This window comes from Uloborus diversus, chromosome 8, assembly GCF_026930045.1.
Source record: "Uloborus diversus isolate 005 chromosome 8, Udiv.v.3.1, whole genome shotgun sequence".
NCBI classification, from domain to species: domain Eukaryota; kingdom Metazoa; phylum Arthropoda; class Arachnida; order Araneae; family Uloboridae; genus Uloborus; species Uloborus diversus.
The window spans coordinates 144,045,994-144,068,363 of NC_072738.1; the positions used below are offsets into that span (position 1 = coordinate 144,045,994).

General features: G+C 33.0%; 1 protein-coding gene across 1 annotated transcript in view; it reads right to left on the reverse strand.

Annotated features, from left to right (window-relative positions):
• Positions 1-22,370, reverse strand: part of LOC129228655 (choline O-acetyltransferase-like) — an 82,226-nt gene that overhangs the window by 59,440 nt on the left and 416 nt on the right. The window contains exons 2-3 of the mRNA XM_054863339.1: positions 3,436-3,489; positions 295-478 (exon numbers count right to left, since the gene is read on the reverse strand). Of these exons, the coding sequence (XP_054719314.1) occupies positions 295-478; positions 3,436-3,489 (238 nt within the window). The remainder of the gene's footprint in view (positions 1-294; positions 479-3,435; positions 3,490-22,370) is intronic.

Genomic DNA, 22,370 nt, shown 5'->3' on the forward strand with positions numbered 1-22,370 from the left:
AAACACATACACACACAAACCCACACACACCTACACACTCACAAACACAACTACCCACATACTCATGCCTAAACACAGACACAAACACACATGCCTACACACATACACATACCCCCCTACACACAAACACACATACCCCCCCCACATAAACACACACGCCTACATGCACACACACTCGTGATTGCCGAAAACATAATTTGAATTCAAGATGACAAAATTCAAATTAATTTTTTTTAAAAATCTTATTTTACTTTCGCTGTTTGTCTAAGTATAGAAAACTATGCATGCACCTACTTGGTTTCGGCAAGCGACGACCACATTCCAGGAGTGCTCCAATCCTTGTTGATTTGACATGATCAGGTCGTCTTTTTGTTCCCCCGGTCTTCGATATGCAGGGAAAAAGTGTTCGTAAGTTTCCATGCAGAGAGGAGTGGGCTTCCCGCCTCTGGAGGGGATGAAGTCAGGAGTAAGTTCATGGCTAAAATATAAGATATGTTGAAGTAAAGTTAGGTAATTGAATAACATTAAATTGATAATAGTCCAATAAACAATGCTATTGATGCGACTGCAAAAAGTATTTTTGCATTTCTATGTAGTATGACTTTAATCGTAATTTCTCTACATTAAAATCAAATTTTTGAGGCATCAGAATTACTTATGGTTCTTGCTTTGCCTAGGCCTTGATGCCAAATTATTTCATTTGTGATTAGTAGATGGCAAGTCACGCGATTGATTACGGCTTGATCAATGAAATCGTGCAGCTCTGGAAATAACTATTATCGTCTGCTTTTATAGCCTGCATAAATGAAGTATTCGCAACTCCAGCGCTCGAATACGCTACCTTGCGGTGATTTACAAAACTGCCGGAAAAACTAAAACATTGCCACATTGCATTCCACGTAAGTCTGTTGATTTAAACATAGCCAGTTTGTTCTGAGTATTTATTAACGCTATCGATGTGTCTTGGATTGCTTTCAGCAACAGAAAGTGTTCGAGTTCCTCAAAATAATGTTAGTTTTCATTATTTCCCTCTAAAAAGTGATTTGATTGAGAAATGGTGAAAGCGCGTTAACACCAGAAAACTCTGGATTAACAAACTTGGATAACGTTATACCAGGTAAAAATTTTATTGTTTTGTATGAATTTGTAAGAATATGTGTTTTTTTTTTAATCTTAAATTAATTTAACAAACCATATTTTACAGCAGCATTTAGTTGGAATAGACAGTATGCAAAATTTTTTCTTGAATATATTATCGTAGAACGAAATGAAAAATGTTTAACCGAGAAAGAATTTATTTTGTTGCTTTTATTCTCAGCTGAAAGGTTTCGCCAAATTTGTTTAGGGTTATAGTTTTAGTATTGTGCGAGCTAAGTATCCTTGGCGAGATTTCGCGTTTTTAGTTAAACCATTTTTAATTTTTATCATGAGTGGAATAAAATGGTAGTAAGATTACAGAATTCGATAAGTAAAAAGAAATAATGGTCAATCAACTGAAAGGAAAACTACCACCATATATCCGTGAGAATTTTGTTGATGATTCGTATAACATGAAACAATTAAATCGTAGCTCAGAAATTAGAAAAATCGGAACAGAAAAATTTTAAATTAACCGATTCGGGAATTCGAGAGAAATAACTCAGCTACAAATGCAAAATAATAAGCGCTAGCCAAGCAAGGCAAAAAAGTATCATCTTCTTTCGATAATAATTTGTAATGTGATATTGAATTTTCTAGCATTAATTGTTATTCTTGTCAGGCCACAATTATTATTTAGTTTTATCAAGAATTGATAAATATCGAATCCAACATCGTTTAAATAGCTGCTTAGAACTACGAACTACGTAGTTTGCATTAATCTTTGACGTTTAGTAATGCCTACGTGGGCCAGAATATCCACAAGACTTTGAAAATTAATTTAAAAAGAATAAAGCGAAAAAATCATGCATACGAACAAAATTTACTAGACTTATTACCATTTTCTTCGTTACCACATGCGTTTGTTTTAGTTTTTTTCGTCCGCCATTAGTCAGTGACTGCAGTGCCCCCTATTGTTCATTGGAGTTGCGAATTTACTTTTATTAAATCTTTATTTTCTTTTATCTTGTATTATTATTATTATTTCTGCAGACGATGAATCTCATCTCATTGATTCTCCTTATTAACTTATTTATTTTTCTTCACAGTTCGCAACTCAAGAGCTCGAATACGCTACCTTGCGGAGATATATAAAATTGCCGAAAAAGGTAAAACATTGCGTTTCACGTGTTCCATTTTGGGCAAAACAAGCAGTTTGTTATGTGTATTTTTTTTATTTGCGTAATTCATCATTTGGAATCGTCATTCGCAACAGTGTAATATCCAAAATATCTGCTAAAAAACTGTGAGTACACATTTTATTTATCTTGTTCTGAGTGAATTGAATTTGAATAAATATTAGTTTTTCACTTCGATGAAAAAAAGCGGACATACATTGGCTGCGCACTAGGGCCATGCTGAGAAATTGCTGCTTTTCCTTAACCTTACTCCACATAACTGATTTTAATAACAGAACTATCGACACATTCAGTGCTCGCTGACTTCTGCCATTAATAGTTATTTTCTAAAAAATGAGTTATTATAACTTTACTTACTGTTAATGGGCGTACACCCCTATATAAAAATCCTTTTCTTTTTTTTTGTTCAGAAAATTAAATAATATTCACATTAGTGTCGCACACTGTTTTAACATCATTCATAGGACATTATGAGTTTATCAGCAAATGATTAAACTTTTCACAAATTATACTTGACTTGATTCTCTTAACGTCTAGTGGCGCATGACGCCGCTAGCGTGGCATTCCATTCCAACCGGTTTAATGCCGCCTCCCTGGCACTCCCCCAGCTTGGCCAACCAAAGGCATTTCTTTCTTGTATGGTCATCTGACGCCAGGTTAGTTTTGGACACCCGCGCTTCCTCTTGCCATCAGGGGTCCACGTGAGAGCAGTTCTTTTAGGGTCTATTGCCTGCATTCTGAGAACATGTCCTATCCATGACCATCTGCGCTTTTTTATCAGTGCGGTTATCGGCTTGCAATTTGTTTGTTTGTACAATTCTGAATTCGATATTTTATTTAGCCAGTATATGTTTAATATTTTCCTCAGGCTTTTAGTTTGAAAGGCACAAAATCTTGCTGTCTAGTTAGCTTCCATGTATTGCTGCCATAGAGTAGAACTGCTCTAACTGTTGAACTGAAAATTTGTATTTTGAGTTTTGTGTGTATGTTGTTAGATTTCCATATTTTATATAAAGATTTAAAGGTGCATTGAGCTTTTTTAATTCTTATTAATATATCATTATTTGTACCTCCCTCAGATGAAACATATGCCCCAAGATGAATGAAAAAATTTGCATAAATGGAAAGGAAATAGATGAAGTTGACAAATTATACTTACTTGTCGATTTTTTTCTTGTAATCGAGAGCAAAAAGAATGATTTTAGCTGCGAATCTGTAAAAAGAAGAAATATGAAGAATTATAATTCACGAGGAAAGAAAATAAGAACTGCGTTAAAAACGCCGTATACAAAACCATTACATACAGTGCAACATATTGACCCGTACTTTAATAAATGAAAAAAAAAAAAAAAAAAAATGTGGACACCACACTACTTTTTTTTACGTCTATTAAATAATAGACTTTTTAATAACTCAAAAGAATGAGTGAGTGTACTCATGTACGCGCGTTATAAGCAATACTTCTTAAATAAATAGCTTTTTAGACATTTTACTAGACACGTTAAAGTATGGTAAACATTGAGAATTGGGTATTTTTCTGTGGTACAACAAGAATAAAAGTTCCAGTAAAATGAGAAAAAAGTCATCCAAATAATTTAAAAAATGCATTAAAATGTAAAATTAGTTGACAAGTATTGCAAACGCCATTAAATAACGTAAAAATTTTGATTCAAATAATCTGCCGAGTACATAAAAAAATAAATAAAAGCAAATGTTGATTCATACATGGAGTCTCATTAAAAAGCTAAATTAGAAAAAGAGGACGAACATGGATATGATTTAAACGTTATTTTTCCATTTTCGATTACTCAGAAAAAGTAAAAAAGTCATCAAGTCAAGTGATAAACCCGCAACTTAAAGTACCTAGAGTTGTACTGTCAAATGTAAAGAAAGATGATGTTCTTATTAGCGTCTGTGATCTAAAATTACATAAAAACTGTGGGGAACTTGTGTGAAGAACAAAAATATAATGTAATAAAGCCTTAGTGTGAGCAAGAAAACACTTCAGTTAATTAAACTCCAAGTTCATGGCGAACCGATGCAAAAAAAAAGTGTTTTACGGAGATTCAATTTTCAAATATCGACCACTATAACATAATTTGATGGATTGCTCGCTAAATATCACCAATAGCACCAAAGTAAACTAAATTTGAGAAAAAAAAAATCACCAACTTGGCGACCATAATCTTGGCGATATATCGCCAAGTAGCAGCCGAATCATAACACAATTTAAGTTTGCATTGAAATTAACACTGGTTTGTCGTAAAAAGCGTGTAAGATGCCCCTTTTGGAACAGTTGAATGCAACCAAAAAGAGAGATACACAGTTAGACCCCACTCAGAGTCTACATATTAATTTTCAACCATCTACAGCATACCTTTTTCTAGTCATGCGAGATATATACGCACATAAATACGTGCATACATAAATGCATACATATGTGCATACATACGTACATACACACGTACATACATACGTACATACACACGTTCATACATACATACATACACACGTTCATACATACGTACATACACACGTGCATACATACGTACGAAAGTCATAAGAAAACTCGGGATAATTAAGTCGAGGATCGTCAAAATGGACATTTCGAGCGTCCATGTTTTTAGGTACACATACACGTTTGGACCCCCCCCCCCCGGATAGAGAAAACCACTCAACATTCATTCAGTGATGAGCAAAATTGAAACTTAGGCAGATCGTTGAGCGATTTTGTTTCGCAGTTACAGTACTTCCTTCCCTACGTAAAACGAAATAAAAGTTTTTACGTATTTAAGAGCATTCGATTCAGATTGTAAAGTCTAGGAAAAGACTTGTCATTCCTCCTCAGTTGCGACGCAACAAATGTAATTACATTAAATAGATAAATGTTTACCTCAAGTCTCATTAATTTAAAAAAAGCTGTCAAGGTTCTAACTCTTAAAAAAACTCATTTAAATTCGGCCTCATTTAGTTAGTAAGAAGCAATTCAAATCGACTATAGTTGAGGCAAAGATAATTTGACAGAGTAGTATTGCTGTGATTAGGACCTTCCTAGCCTTCACAATGCTGCTAGGTTAGGTTTGCCTCAACTGTAGTTCAGGCTAGATCAGTAACGTTTCATTCAAACTATACCTTCATTGTGTATGTAAACGTTGCACAAACTAATTTCGAACAAGTGGAAAATTCTATTTTTCCATTTGCAGTTCATTTATTACACCTGTAGCATGTTTTGTTTCTAATAATAAATGTATGTAGCCAGAAAAGCTTAAAACATTTTTGACCATCTGCCAAATTAAAACCGCTCTTACAAACGTTCCTCAACGAATTAAAATGCCACGGAGAAAAATATTTCTTTAACTGCTACGTGCACTGTTTTTGCAAAGCGTTTCGTATTATTATGAAGCGGTGTAGTATCTGTATTGGTTTTCTTTGCGACAGTCCCTCTTTTGAAGCCCTTAATTTCATTCAAACATACCATTGAAAATGAGGTTGTTTCTTTCAGTCAAAAGTTGTACTTTTTGTCACTGAAATTGATAGAATAAGAAAAAAAAAAAAAAAAAAACCATGGACCCAGAAAATACTTTCATTTTCCCAACAGTTATTTTTTAACTAATTTTTTAAAATGTCCGATTTTTCAAACAAAGCGTGGTCTTGATGACGTCTCAAATGATGCTCTTTGGTGCATCTTTCTATCGCGTTTCCATGTTATGATAATCAAGAAGCGAATTAAAACTGCACTCTGCGCTTGCTATCAACCCTATCGTTGTCAATACACGTGAGTAAAGATGTGAATTAAATATTTTGTTCTGTGAATGGCAACACTGAATGGCATTTCATCATTTGTGATGTCATCCGCAGATGCATAAATAATCAAAGCGCATTAATTTAAGTAATTTTTTAAAAATATTAAACTTAAACAAATTATTTGAAAAATGGTCAGATCTTTTGTTTATAAGCATGCTCTTTCAGAAAAAAAAATACTTTTAAAATTTTGGAAACGACTCCATTGTAATATTCTGCTATGACAGACGATATTTGGGACAAAATTGTTATGTTTAGAATTATTTTAAATTATCAAGTTTGTGGCAACGACGTTGATTATAAATAATTAAAAATCTTCTGCTACTCTTGAAAAGAGATATAAAATGTGTGCTTTTTCCCTTTGAGATAGAATTTTTTGTTGTGTACAGTGGCTCCCAAAAGTGTTCGTACACCTTGAAATTTTGTAGTAAAACCAAAATAACGCAAAACCACATTCGAATATGAAGTCCAATTTTTTTTTCACACCATTCCTATGCCATTTTGAATAAAACCCAGTAGTTTTTTTCAAAATATTGCCAAATTTTATTTTTGAAATTTATCAGAAACGATGAGACCAGAGAAAAAATACGCCACAAAAGTCATCGTACACTGAAATAGTTTCGAATAAATTCATGATTAAAATTATCATATGTGTTTTTTTTTATTATTTTTGCATTGCAATGACACTGTCAAGTCATTTGCCTTTAATTTTTTCTTTATTTATTCCCTAATATTCTGCTTATTATTTTTAAATGGCAGGTATGAGTAGAAAACAACAAACACGATTCGAAATTCGATTTTTTTCCCCTCACAGTAGCCATAAAATGGTTTGAAATGTCTCTAAATTAGTTAATTTATACCATTCTATAATGAAGTGCTTGATAAAATGCTTTAAAGACAAGAATCGGATCGAAAACAAGGTAAGAAAAGATCAACTGACAAAGTTAACAAAGCGTGGTCGGAGGTTTACAGTTAAACAAATTATGAAAAATACACATTTGAGCTCTGAAAAAGTTTCTACAGAATTGAATAAAATATTTTACGTTTAATTTTCACCTAAAATTGTTCGCCAAGATCTCTGATTAGCTGAATTAACGGGGACCTCTTCCCGCAGAAATTTTCTTGTTCGTGCGAAAAACAGTAAACTTACGCTTTCCGTCGTAAAATCAATGATAAATAAGGTCAAAACGTTTTGGAACACGTCTTACTTATAGATGAAAATAAATTCAATATTTTGGGTTAAAATGGTGCATAATTGTCAATAGAAGAAAAAATGAGGAATTTAATCTTAACAACTTAGCTGGATCAGTTAATCAGGACGGTGAAGGTGTTCTTGTGTGAATGTGCATAACAGCATCAGGACTTGGAAATTTGGAATTTTTTGATGAAATAATGAATCATGCTGTTCATTTAAATATTTCGAAAAACAATTTTAAACTATTAGCCCAAAATTTGGCAATCGGAAACAACTTTGTTTTTAATCAAGATAACGATAAGATTTACACGTTTGCGTTTGGTACCTCAAAAATTGTCCTTAAACTTAGAAATATCTCCTCAATCGCGAGATTTAAACTTAATGGAACATATTTGGTGATATCTGGTGGCTAGATGATGAAAATACACTATTGAAGCGAAAAGCGAACTAGAAACAGTAAGACTCAAAGTGCGGCTGAACACTTGTTCAGAAATTGCATAAAAAAAGAAAGAAAAAACAATGAAATATATTCCCAGACGTTTAAAAGCTGTTGTTGATACTGCATGATATTCTATTAAATAATAATTTTGTAAAAAGTTAGATTATTTACCAATTTATTGACATTTTTTCAAAGTGTACGAAGACTTTTGTGAGATAAAATTTCCGTCACTTTTTGGTTTTTGATTTTTAAAAAATTAAGTTTTAATGTTTTATTAAAAATTTTCATGTAGGGGCCTATTTCATTGAAAGTCGTAGGTGTACGAACACCTTTGGGAGCCACTGTATATCTAGCAGTAGCAATGTCTGCACTTCTAAGTATTTTTTAATCATTAAGATATTCGTTATGACTTTGGATTAAACTATTTTTTTTTCGATATGTTTCTACTACTATTGCAGTTTTACGGTAGAAAGATAATAAAATAATTGAAATAAAATCCCCAAGGAATGATACTGTCTGACCACGGATTGGATGGAAAGACAAACATCCGGTTTAAAGGCAGAAATGAACGTATCTATTAGTTTTCAGGGATGTCAGCGGTTTGCAGATGTATGTTAGCCTCTAAATTAAGCAGAGTATCATTCAAATGAGTAGAACACGCTCATCAGATTTTTTCTTTTCTTCCTCATTCAGACAGACTCGTCTTAACTGGACGTTTGCCAATTCTATACAATCCGCGGTTGAACTGTACCACATCTGACTATAAATGTACTTAGAGCTATAATTATGCATTGCAAATCTTCCGGCAATTTTTGAACTTGTCCCCTTTTTCAGAACGCTTGGGAACAGTTCCACATTTTTAGCAATTTTGGGAACGCATTTCAAAAAATTTTTTTTTAATACACGGACACGTGTTCCTTTTTTAAACCCCTTTGTAGTACACTTTTTGGGACACTGTTTACAGCACTTATGGAGCACTCCTTTGATTATAGTATTTTTTTCTATTAATTTTACAGCAATCTCAGAGGGAAGCAGTCAATCCCCCCCCCCCGGAAAAGGTCGATCTTCGACCTGGAAAGGAGATCCTTTTTGGAGGCGTTAGCGACACCAACCGACAGAGATTCGTTGCAACAAAAGTTCTAGTAATATCATACTAAGAGATTCCACTGACAGGTAATTAAGCAGAGCTTATATTTGTTCGAAAGGAACTGATGATTTCACAAGTATGCCCAAATGTATTCCAAATCTGCTTCAAAATTTTTGACTAATCTGTTCTTAGTCATAACTTGTTAAAAGAATCTAATACTACTAAAAGGTCGCCCGTCTAGGCATGACGGGTGAAAATTGATTCTACTCTTCTACATTTGAATGAAGCCAACGAAAATAAAAAAATAATAATAAAAATACACATAACAAACTGCTTGTTTTGCCCAAAATGGTACACATGGAACGCAATGTTTTACCTTTTTCCGCAATTTTCTAAATCACAGCAAGGTAGCGTTTTTGAGCTCTGGAGTTGCAAATGAAAATATTTCTAAGAAAATAACAATTAAAGAAGATGAAATGATTATAATGTATTATTTCCTTTCGTATTCTGTTCTTCGTGAACAAGTTAGGCCTAAAGTTGAAAAATATTATACTCAAACTGGTGGCTATATTAATACTAAAAAATCTCCCGTCAAGATATAACGGGTGAAAATTGTTTCTACATTTGAACGAAGCAATTGCCTGCTTGGGGATATTTTGATAGTTGATATTGTAACCCTAGCTCCAGTGGATTATTCCTAAACTCCAGTAGTTAGCGTCCATTGTCGACCACTTTTTCTTTTCTTCATTTCCCTGAAAGGACACAGTCTACCGGTAAAACAGTTAAGATACCGGATCGGGTTCAGCCATGTCACAATAAAGACTTTCCCTGCATGTTAAACATTACCAAAACATATTATCAAATTATCATGCCGTGGCGCGAGTTTCATTGGTGAAACTCGCGGGTTACTCGATCATTGGCTGTGATATATAAATAAGGATTCCAGCACGTAAAAAAACATGATCATTTTCGTAACTTGCAGCTCTACCTCAACTTGCACAGTATTTTCTACAAATTGTATGAACGAATAAGATAACAACCGAAAGAAAGAGGAATAGAGTCCAGGGGAAAAAAACGTGGAAAGAAGCTTCGAACACGCAGCAAATGCTTTTATCGTCTCAAGCTCGTAGAAACGTGATCTGCGTTCTCGAACATGCGAGCGTGGCTTTTCGTTTGTTTGGGGAATTGCGCCATTCTTTTTCTGCTTAAATAACGAGACCTTTTCTGTTGTTGCTTCTCTTAAAATTTTTTGAATTTATTTCCGGTGTTTTACGGATTTGTGCCGCGTTAAGCGCTACGAAATAAAAATAGTGCACCTATGAAATAAAAATCAATTTCGAAAATTGAGGTTTTTGAATATCTACAAAGTGTGTTTCAGCACTTTAGACTGATTAGTATGTAGCACTTCTGTAATGACAAATACTTTAATGTCACAAATACATTTATAAAAAAATGTTTTACACAATTTTCCTATTTTTTTTTTAAACTAAACATTAATCGAGGCAGAACTGTGTTTGTGTGAAAATAGTCTAAAACTCTACAATTAAATTTGTAATTATTGTAAATGGTTTCGGTTCTGCTTCTATTTGACAGTATTTATTTATGAACGATCAAAATTGAGAAATGGTTTTTGAATTAAAGCATAGGTTTTTGAATTAAATTATCTTAATGAGAAATAATAAATTGGAACGAGACTAAAGGAATAATGTGTTGGAACAATATTTCTCCAATGAGTAACAAAGTACTAGGGTAACAGCACCAGCAACAGACATGCTTGAGACATCGCTCTCAAGTTAACTATATTTTCTGGGCCTTTTAATGTATTTAGACGTTTAAAACTATGTTTCTCTCATGCAACTATATCTCATCTAACGTTTGACTGCTTCCGTATCCTTTGAATTAGTTAATGCTACTTTTATTTGCTCAATTTCGAAAGATGGTTCGACCCCCCAGTAACAGACATCGACAATCCTGATGACACCCAGTAACAGATAGGATGAGGAAAAGATCAGTAATGGACACAATTCCCCTTTTCTCTTCAAAATGGGCAAAAGTTCTTTATTTTGGATGTAAAGCCTTATTAAAGTCAAATAAACATGAAACACGGGCAGGCCACGTGGTGGCTGTTCATAACTTCCCACCACAGCCTTGTTAAATACCAACTGGCTCGTAATATTCACTCTGATAACACTAGATGTTTGCACCGTATTCATGCGTCGCAGCAACATCAGTTTTAACCGCCTAAAATTCTTATTCATTAAATCCAAACTTACAACTGTCTGTTACTGGATCCTTGTCTGTTACTGGTGCCGTTACCCTATGTCTGAAAACAATATGAATTTCACTAAAAAAAATTTATTAGGAACATTAATTAAATACTAGTATCGTTTGTAGTCAAAATTACACCAATTGTGTTTACCGTCTCTGCCTATAGCTTTGCGTTTCAATTTCGCGATTTCACTGACAGAAAAAGAAATGCTAGTCAAATGGACGAAATGCAAAATCTTCATCTTTTTCACTAATAATAAAGCTTCTTTACTAACAATAAAGCTGAAAGTTTCTCTGTCTGGATGTCCGGAGGATGTCTGGATGTCTGGATCTCTGTGACGCGCGTCACAGTGGCGCGTTACCGAATCGGCGGTAGACCATTCCGCCGATTTTCATGAAATTTTTCACAAAGTTAGTTTGTAGCATGGGGGTGTGCACCTAGAAGCAATTTTTCGAAAATTCGATGCGGTTCTTTTTCTATTCCAATTTTAAGAACAAAATTATCGTAAGATGACGAGTAAATTACGAAATTATCATAACGTGGAACCGTAACATGGGTACAAGCCAACTGGCGAGAAAATTCACCATACATTATTTGTAAATATAAAGATCTTTTAATTTTTCGATTACGGGCAAAGCCGTGCGGGTACCATTAGTATTAAATAAAATGGGAACAAGTGATCAAAAATGTGCCAAAAATATACCAGAAGATAAATGAAAAATAAAAAAATGAAAAGAAGGAGAAATACAAGAAAAACTCATTAAAGTAAAAAAAAAACCGCCAAATTTTTGTTTTTAAAATTCTTCAAACTTTTTTTAAGGACGTTCTAATTGATTTTAAAATTCAAATCAAATTCATATTACGTAAAAAATCAGACTGTTTGATTTATAGTAAAGTTAAATAGCGTGTGAGGAATTTTTGTGGCCTAAAGTAGAAAATTGTGAATGAAAATTTTGCTTAAAAATGAATACAAAAAAAAAAAAAAAAAAAAAAAAAAACGAAATATATTTAAAAGAATGGTCTTTTTTAGGTCACATCTACATTATAGCACAATTCGAATGATATAAGTTTCGCTCCTCTCTTTTTAAAATGAGTAGATACAAAACCAAAAAAAAAAAAACTATGGGGGGGGAGGAAATGTTTTTCAAAACGTATTTCTTAATGTTGTGAAAAACATTTTTGACTACCAATGTGAAAACATATCCAGCTCCATTATTTGGTGTTTCGCCTTCAGTTCATATATTTCTGTCGCTATATTTGTCCGAAGGACTTTCAGGATGAATCAGAAGGATGCCAATCTATTATTATAAACACATCAAAGTTTTCTCTAAAAGTTCTTGAATTATTGTTGAAAGATGAGAGGCTTTTATTCGGAAGGTTTCTAAATTCTTCAAGAAAATTTCTGTCTTTTACAACGAGGAAATTTCCTGTTTTTTGTTTTTAATCAGAAATAATACTGTCAAACTTTAGTCAGATTAGCTGTAAATTGTTTTCCAAGTTTTAAAGGATTTTTTTTTCTACCCATCTTCTTCCTCCACGAGCAAAAATTCTGAATATCTTACTTATAGCTTCAACATGTTTGCGAAGAAATTTTTTTTTGTCATGAAATGCTAAGTTTTATGCTACCAAACACCAGGTTTTGCTATTTTTCAAAGCTCATGATTTGTTTTATCACTCCCAAGTAGGTTAACAAAATTTTCCAACGCATTATTTTGCTATGAAGATACTGATGAATATTTCTAAACTTGCTTTCTTCGAACCTTTTCTAGCTCAAAACCGCTTCTTCAAGTACGTAAAAATGATAAAAATATGGACTTTTCAGGTAGTTAATTATTTTAAAGACGTAAATAATTAATAAAGTTTTTGGAATTCGTACTAAGCAATGGAAATGAATATTTCATTCATTATTGCTAAGCGCTCAATCAGATAACGCCCCAGTGTCTGGTGCTGGTAGAAACCATCATTTCAATTTCACCAAAGCACAAACGAAGACTCTGCTTTCAACTAAAAGAACTAATGCAACAAAATTATTTTCGACTGTATTAACAAAGCAATACATGATACAGATATTCTTTGGTGGTACACTGTAAAAGCGATTCAGAAACGTTCCAGGAAAATAATGGGCCTTTGATGTGCCCAATCAACGTTGATGTTCCCCATCTGCAAGTAACGTATTTTTCACAAAACAGAAATGTTTTCTGCTGAAAATCCGGAAACCTTCCTGAAATTTTCCTTGAATCTTTCTGAAGAATTTCGTAATCTCTCCAGTTAAAGCCGGTCGTGTCTTTGAAACCGTTCAGAGAAAACCAAGGTAGGTATAATATAATAGCTTGACTCCTTTCTGCTTTTCCAAGAAAGTTTCAAAAGCATTTTGGCAATTATAGACAAAGCTAAGATAGAATTGCAAGTAAGTAACATAAATCTAACTCGTCTGCAATTCCTGCAAAAACTACGGAATCCAGAGACTTGGCCACTCTCATTGGGAGCTTAGTCAGTCTGGATGGGCCGTAATTAAGCTGCACCGATACACTTATTAAATACGTTCAATTCATCTTTAAACTGGTAGCTAAAAACATTTTTCACAACAGTGAGACGTCTGCATTCGTTCAACTTATTGCAATTCAGGAAACGTTTTGACAAAGATACTTGATTTTCTCAGGAAGTGGATAAAAACGTGTGAAATCCTGAAGCGTTCCACGAAAATAAACAGTAACGTTTCGGAATTTTTTTACAGTGTAAAGCTGCACACGTGTTATGGTTACTAGTGTTATAAAACCAAGTTCTGAGTGATAAAGTTATTTAAAAATTATGAAAAAAAAAAGGATTACGCAAACTTGTAGCAAAGTTACTCATGTGTTGATTATTTAACGTTTCAGATCTACACGTTGATAACACGCTAATCTTTCTTCACACATGGGTTTTTGGTGAATTCAACTTGCGGGGTTAAGGAAATGCAATGGTTCTGACTCGTTTTGACCGACGCATTCAAAAACAAAAGCGCATTTTTATTGGTAGGCTCAGTTGATTGTGTTTTGCACTTTCATTCCAACCTTATCTCACGTCTGGCAATTCACATGGGTGACATAAGCAAGCGCCCCCTTTCGAACCGACATTTCGTTAAAAAAAGGGAAGCCATACTGAAAATGAATTCACAGCTCTGTCCGCTGACCATTCCGATCACGTACGACAAGAACCGTGTTTTGATTATGCAGTCAGAATTTTAAGCGAAAGCGGTTGACAATGTTTTGACTACATGCCTTGCTGAAGGAGGGTGTTTCAATTAGGATAATATCTTCTTTCGTTGTTCGAAGGGGCTGGCTGTGTTTTCACGGGTGCCGAGGGAATTGTTTTTCCCCTTTTTCTTGTACCTCGAAAGATCGTGGTTTAGTTAAGGAAATGAGAGAAGTGGTGATGGGTAAAAATTGTGTGTGTGTGTGTGTAAAGTACAGTTGAGAAAAGTTAGCCGATTAATTGTTCGAGCTGAGTTCGGGAATTGAAGACTATGATTAAAAATTTAGTGATATCTAGATCAGCAATACTGGTTGTGATTTATCTGCGGGGGTTCTCAACAATTTTTTTGTTGAAGAGACAGGAAAATACGAAAACTGATAGTAAAACACATTGTGTTATTATGCAGCCATGATAAAGCAGAGTTTTTAAACCTAAAGTAAATATTTATCGCTAATACATATTTACAATGGGGTGGTTTCCTTCAGTCAAAAGTACTACTTTTAGTCATTGAAATGAATAGAATGAGAAAAAAAAAAAAAAAAAACATGGACCCAGAAAATACTTTCATTTTCCCAACAGTTATTTTTTAATTGATTTTTTAAAGCGTCCGATTTTTGAAACAAGGCGTGATCTTGATGACGTCACAAATGATGCACTTTTCCGCATCTTTCTACTGCGATTCCACATTAGGATAATCAAGAAGCGAATTAAAATTGCGCTCTACGCTTGTTATCAACCATATCGTTGCCAATACACGTGAGTAAAGATGCGAATTAAATATTTTTCTCCGTGAATTGCAACACAGAATGGTATTTCATCGTTTGTGATGTTATCGGACAGAAGCATAAACATTGAAAGCGCGCCGATTTAAGTAATTTTTTTAAAAATATTAATCTGAAACAAATTATTTAAAAAATGGTCAGATCCTATGTTTTTAAGCATGCTCTTTTAGAAAAAAATATTTTTAAAATTTTGTAAACGACCCCACTGAAGACTATGATTAAAAATTTAGTGAAATCTAGATCAGCAATTCAAGTTGTGTTTTGTCTACGGGGGTTCTCAGAACTTTTTGTGTTGATGAGACAAGAAAATAGGATAACTGATAATAAAACACAATGCGTTTGTATGCAGCCATGATAAAGCATATTTTTTAACCTAAAGTAAATATTTATCGCTAATACATATTTACAATTAATTATCAGAAAAAAACCTCTCTTACAAGTAAAAAAAATCGTTATTTGGCTATTAGATGTGGCAACATTTTGTTTAGATACATAAAATTTTGAAAACACAGGCTCCTTTTGGCTTACACCTTGTTTCGACTGCTCAAAAGAATAAATTTGTAGAGAATTTTAAAGTGTTACAGGGAGAAAAAGAGATTATTAATTTAAAACGCTCAGATGACTTCATGTCAATTTACACTTGGGATCTCAGAGAACTTACATAAACTGTATAAAAGAACAAATGAAATACGTTCAACCACAATTTGGTTTTTATAACTTTTTTTTTAAGCCGCAAAAGGGTTAAAATTTAGATTAAGATTAGATTAAGATAGATTTATTAACAAAACGCACATACATAACAGTAAGCAAATAAAATAAAGTAAAGTTAAAACATACAAATTATAAAACATAAATTACAAACGTCCTAATAAAATATTAAGAAAATCTTGATTATAGATCAACATGAGTTAGTATTAAATTCAACACTAAAGAGCGCCAAAGGCACTGTCCGCAGTGTTATTTAATTGGTTTAATATGGAGTACAAACACAAATATGTATTAAACAGTATAATATTTACAAATTAATTTTACACAAGTAATAAATATTTCACATAGAACAATAATTCGACTGTTTGACTCCAGAAAAAAAAGCACAATAACTCGCATTGAAGCATTTTATAGTATGAAAAAATACAATACAAAATCCCCCCGGTTGGCAAGTCAGTATATTTTATCCGCTAAAAGTTAATTATTAATTTAATGTCGTTATTTTGTATATATTCATTGACCCCTTGTTTATATTTTTTGAAGTTCTTCTCATTCTTAACATCTTCCGTTAGTTTATTAAACAGCCGCGGTGCCAAGAAAAAGAATTGCTTTTTAATAATCGTTTTATTAATTATATGTATCGTTTTATTTTTATAACTACTGTACAAGAAACAAGAGCGGATACAATCTGAGGTTTTAGAGGGGGTCATAATTAAAATATGATCACAAAAATAGGAATGGAGGAACTAATATTGGGGTTCAACTAAGAAGTCACACCCAGTAATTGAAAGCGCCAAAAATCAGTTATGACTTGTTTTTAGTCACTGCAGGTTTTCAAACATTTTCTGTTTTATTAGCTCTGCTAGATAGCTTCATGATTGCGAGAGCATGTTATCTGATACATTGCTTGTTTGAACCTACTTACCGAAGATTATGATTATGTGGTAGTAAGACTTTACAGAGTAAAATTATGGTAAAAGAGCTTTGAGTCTTCATTAACTTCTTCCAGAAGTTAATAAATGAGGCAGTGAGAAGCAAAGGGATGCAAGTGGACATTTTCAAGTTTTGTGTAAAACGCGTTTAAAGTTATAGCTTTAGGTAGGCTTTCATTGAAAAGATTTTCTAAATCATGTTGTATAACAGAGCCAATACCAGGGCTACTAGTACATGCCCCAAGTACTAGTACCAGCGATAAACTTCCTTGCTAGTACTACTAGTCATGCCCCAAGACAGAGGAAAGGTTTACCTTCCGTTTGTACTGGTTATCCCCAAATTTTTAATTTTGCCAATCACTTCTCACTGCCTCAAAAGTACTTTAAAACAGTATCAGGTGTCACGTCATTTGGGGGGCAACACTAATAACACAAACCTGCAAAATTTTGGCTGACTCGCATTTTTTTTGCTTTTAATAAGTGATTCTTATATATTTTGTTGTATTGAAACTGGAATTAAAAGTTGGATCACAAAGACGTGACTATATCATTACTTCTCCAGAAGAAACTTTTTAAAAAACGCAAATCTCAAAATTTTCAAAAAAAAAAAATTGACTTGAAAAAACGTTATATATATATATATATATTCTTTGTGTTTTACTCATTTTTTTAAACTTATCTGAGCAAATAAGAGGTCTGAAGAGGGTGTGCGCCCCATTGATCCCTCTATCTCTGATGAAAATTGTCAAAAGAAAAAGAGCCTATATTTTTTTTACCGCAATACTTAATTAATTTTTATGAGACACATTATGCCTTATTCCCATCTTTGATAACGGAGTATGTAAAAGTTGTACAATTTTATTCCACGCGTTGAAACTTCTTTGTATCGCTTAAGTTGTTTTGCACTTTTTCTTTTGTGTTTCTTATGGGATGCCTTTTTTAAGTTTTTATAAACTTTTAAACTGACAGGTCTTGTGTTTCTTTTTTTGAATGCCGTGCATTAAAGTGACATAGAACTTGATTTTTAAACTAGTTGCGGCTCTGATCTTATCAGATCTCCATTTAAAACGATCAGATGCGTTATATTTTACCACAATTCTAGGAACAAAACAGCTTTTATAGCTCAATTTTTACTTCCTTTTACAAAGAAGGAAGTATTGTATTCGCGAAAAAATTTTCACTCAAAAATCGGCCTTAATTTCCATTTTTCTCACCCCCGAACGAATGTTGAGTTTTTTTTTCGACCCGATCACACGTGAATATATGTGGCCTAGGAACGTACAGACATCCGAAATATCCATTTTGACGACCCCCGAGTTAATTACAACGAATTTTCTCGTGATGTCCGTATGTACGTATGTATGTGCGTATGCGTATATGTATGTATGTTTGTATCTCGAATAACTCAAAAACGGTATGTCCTAGAAAGTTGAAATTTGGTACGTAGACTCCTAGTGGGGCCTATTTGTGCACCTTCTCTTTTGTTGCATTCGGATGTTCCTAAGGGGGTCTTTTGCCCCTTTTTTTGGGGGAAATCATTGTTAATTTCGGTGTAAACTCAAGTGGTGTTATAATTTGTTGGACACTTGGCGATATATCGCCAGTCTTTTGGTCGCCAAGTTTTGTCGTAAACTTGGCGACAAATTTAGCGATTTTTTTTTTATAAATTTGGTTTCAATTTCGCCCTTGTTGTTGATATTTAGGGGGTAAACAACTGAATCACATTAAAATTGCCAATAACGGGGAAATGACATTAAATTGGAGTAAAAGGAAGTCATGTGATGCACACATCAGCTCGTTTCTTCTGAATTCATTTATTGTTCTTTCATCGCTGTGCTTTTCTACTCACAGATGAATTTATTTTTCTTGCAGATTTTTTTCCCCATGTAATCTCTAATTAGAAGACAATATGATCACTCACTCATAAAAAATTTATGCTTCTTCAGAACATAATTACTCTTTTGTCTTACAAAAAAGAATACACTGAAAAAAATTGCTGATAAAGACAATGCAGTTCATGCCAAACTTTATGATTCCGATTACCCATTTAGTCATTTAAGACTTTTTCTTGTTGAAAATGTATTTAATTAAATCTTTTTACCAACGCGTTTTACTCGCGAATGATGCCAAGCATCAAATTATTTCCGTTATTTTTCGCTCGTTTCGTATCAGCGACTGCTCCTACGTCTCCGAGCATAACGTGCTTATAATATTTTCTCCGTCGCTTCCTTACTTTATTCTTAAATAAGAAGGAACAAAGACGGGTAATGAGATTCTTACGAGGAAAACTGCGCCGAAAAATTAAAAGATACTCCTGAGGGAAATGGAGAAAAGAAAGCATTTTTACAGCTAATTAAGTTTTGTTGTAAATAATACGTCAACTGTATTTAAACAAGCTATTCTATTTTGGGAACTTCAGCTATAACTAAAAATGAAAATAATTTTCTTTCCTTAGTTTGAGGAGGACTGCGTTCAGAAATATGCCAGATAAAGCTAAAAATTGTATGCTAATTATTTAAAAGCATAGTTTTATCTCAGTAAAAATAAGACTTGAGTCCGAAGAAAATTAAGGAACTAAAATCTTAAAATATAATAGCGGTAACAGCTTCTAATTTATGAAGATGTAACGTAAATTTTGCAGTTACGATTTAACTTAATGGTATTAGATGAACATGGAAAAAGACGTATAGTTTTTTTTGCCGGGTTTGAACTAAATATAGTTTTAAAAAAAAGTAGAATTAAAAAAAAAAAAAAAAAACCAGAAGTACGTCTTACACACAGAACTACACCTTCCCATTGCAGTTGCAGTTGCACGAGTTGATAGCCAGAAATAGAGATGCCTTCTCTGATTGTTTTGAAACTGCACAGTGAGAATTTAATAAGCAAAGGGAGCTCTCTTTAATGTATGTCTTAATGCAAGAAAAAATTAATTCAATTGATGAATTTTTGAAAACTATCAATATTTATTGCATATACATTTTTAAAACGGTTTTTATTGAGCTTCAATTAAGCCAAAAGTATCTTAAGTTGTTATTGTGTCATAGTTAATAACTACCTTGAAGATAAAGGATGCCATTGCTTCAAGGTGAAAAATATCTTAAATGAATCTTATTAATAGACCGGTAAGTTTTCACCTTTTAATCCTAATTGATTTTTATTTCCTTTTTTTTTTCATTTCAATGCATTTGCCAATTGTTCAAAAAATGAGACATTGTAATTCAAAAATAATATTTAACAATAAGAAATGAATGAAGGAAGTTGTTAAAAGTTTATTTGCTGGTCTTTGTGCACTAAGTAAAAAAGTATTTTCCGTACAGGCGAGTTAAATAGGTAAGGTTACAAAAAACGACTTAAGAAATATCTAAAAATTTAAGAATCAAAAATTATTTTTACTGACTATGCTTCAGAAGGGGAACTTTCTACTATTTGTTTGGGATATAAAAATGATCAAATTTCTCATGTAGAGCAGAATGTGTGCACTTTCTGAGTCGTTTAAAATTCAACAAAATTGTTGAAGTTAAAAAATATAAAGTTTAATGTAGAACTGATCTATTGTAGCAAAGATAGTGCAGATAAAAAAAATGCTGCCTTCGAATCAGTTATTACCCTTCAAAGTTATCAGCTTTGGAGACAACGGCAAACAGACAGAACAATTTATTCGTTTATACACAGATCTATTAATTTACAGGTTAACTGTAGACCGGTAGAGAGAAAAGCTGATAGTTTAATTATTAAGGGAAAGATCATAAATCAACATTCAGAATTTCACCTTGAGGTCCCCGTTTCTACCGAATCAACATTCAGACTGTAGATCGGTAATTAGACAATTTTTTTTTTCATTTTTAAGACTACCGACATACTGTAGACCAATAGTTAGACTAACTGATAAACATTTGCCCTCTCTCAGAGACTAGTTATCTAATATTAAAGATTCAGTTTCATTTAAAAATTTATTTAGCTTTTATTTTTGCATTTGATGATATTTTTACGAAACAATTAACAATAATAGTTTTCCTTCTCATCGCACCTATTTTTTGGTTTGCTTCAGTAAAAGAAGAAAAAAAAAGTCAGAAAAAAGGGGGACGGGAGGGGGCAGGAAAAAAACAGCAAGGAAAAAAAAGAAAAAAACAAGCAGAAATTGAACTAAGCTACATTTTGCTGTGGTCTCTTTGATTATTTTCTTATTTATTAATTTATGCAATTTGGTCTTAGATAAAAATCTTCAAGTTGATATTTATTTCAAAGGAACAGTTTATTAAAGTATAGGGCTTAAAAATAACCTCAGCGCTCAACAAAAAACATAGTATTTTACGCCATATTCATATCAAAGGCCTCCTTTGATATTCACTGGTATTAAAACCACTCCTAGAGTCCTAGAACAATTTGCTTTAGGAAGTCTGGGAAATTTTACTGCTCTAAATAAATAGTTAGAACAATTAATATTGCTAATTGGCTGCTAAAATATGAGTTTTTTTTTGGCTCCAATTGGAGCTTCAAAGCTGGATGCTTAGTAAAATACCATTCATTTGCAAAACATTTCACATTTATCAACGTAACTGCATTACTAATTTCTTTCCGTTCAAATAATTACTTAACTGTCCCCCTTCCCTCCACTCGAAGCAAAAAATTTTACGAAGCCGTTTCAACACGTTCCAATAGCCGAGCTAACTTTTGACTTCTAATTAAATCGTTACGTGACTTCACTAACAATCCTGGTCTCTATTAAATGCTGGACGTGGCTAAAAATTCATGCATTAAAAAGGAAACATATGCGCTGATCAGTGGATTGCTTAAAAAAAGGAAACGCTTGGCTGCCGTTACATGTCTGGGAAGTAATCATCTGATTCACACGTTGCAAATGAACGTCTAGAATTTTAGTTTTTTTTTTTCTTATTCACGTCTCTTTACGTTCTATTATGTATTTTTTAAAGCTGTTATTTATTTTGAACAAAATTCCTTTTATAATAGTTTAAATACACTGCTTATTTTCATTTTTTTAAATGATGAAAAAGCTAAGCGTAAAAGTTTTTATTTTTTTTGTTGATAAAAGATAATGCATTAAAAACACGTAGATAAAATACTGAAATTTTTTACTATAACTGCTTGAATGTTTCATAATATTTTAATATGAACGTCGACTTTATAAATCAAAAGTTTTGCATTTTTGAAGAAAAATACATTTTTGTTTTTTGAACTGGACTTGTTAAATAAAAAAAGTGTAGACTTTTGCAGAAACTAAGAAGTTTGCTTGTTTGAATAGTTTTATTATTGCACAGAGGCAAACTTTGATCGTGTTCAAAACATTACAGTTTTTAGGGATAGTTTCTTGTAGGTTGATGACACTGTTTCTCAATACATTGATGAACTCTTGAATTTTTTTATTTTTGATTCATGTTGTTTTCTGACACTGTTGTTTTTTAATGTAAAACAAACGTCGGGGTTCTCAAACAATCGTGTTAAATTCCACGTATGGAAAGAAACGGAAGAAACGGTACAAGGCGTAAGTATCCCTGTAAATACAGGGATGAAGTTTCCAACACTACTGTCTCTGTTAGCTTCCCTCAACGTTGCAGTAGATATATTAACACATTGAGTAGCTAGACGAATGACTATAGGAGTGCAGCCAATGGTGTTTTCGGATGAGTCCCGG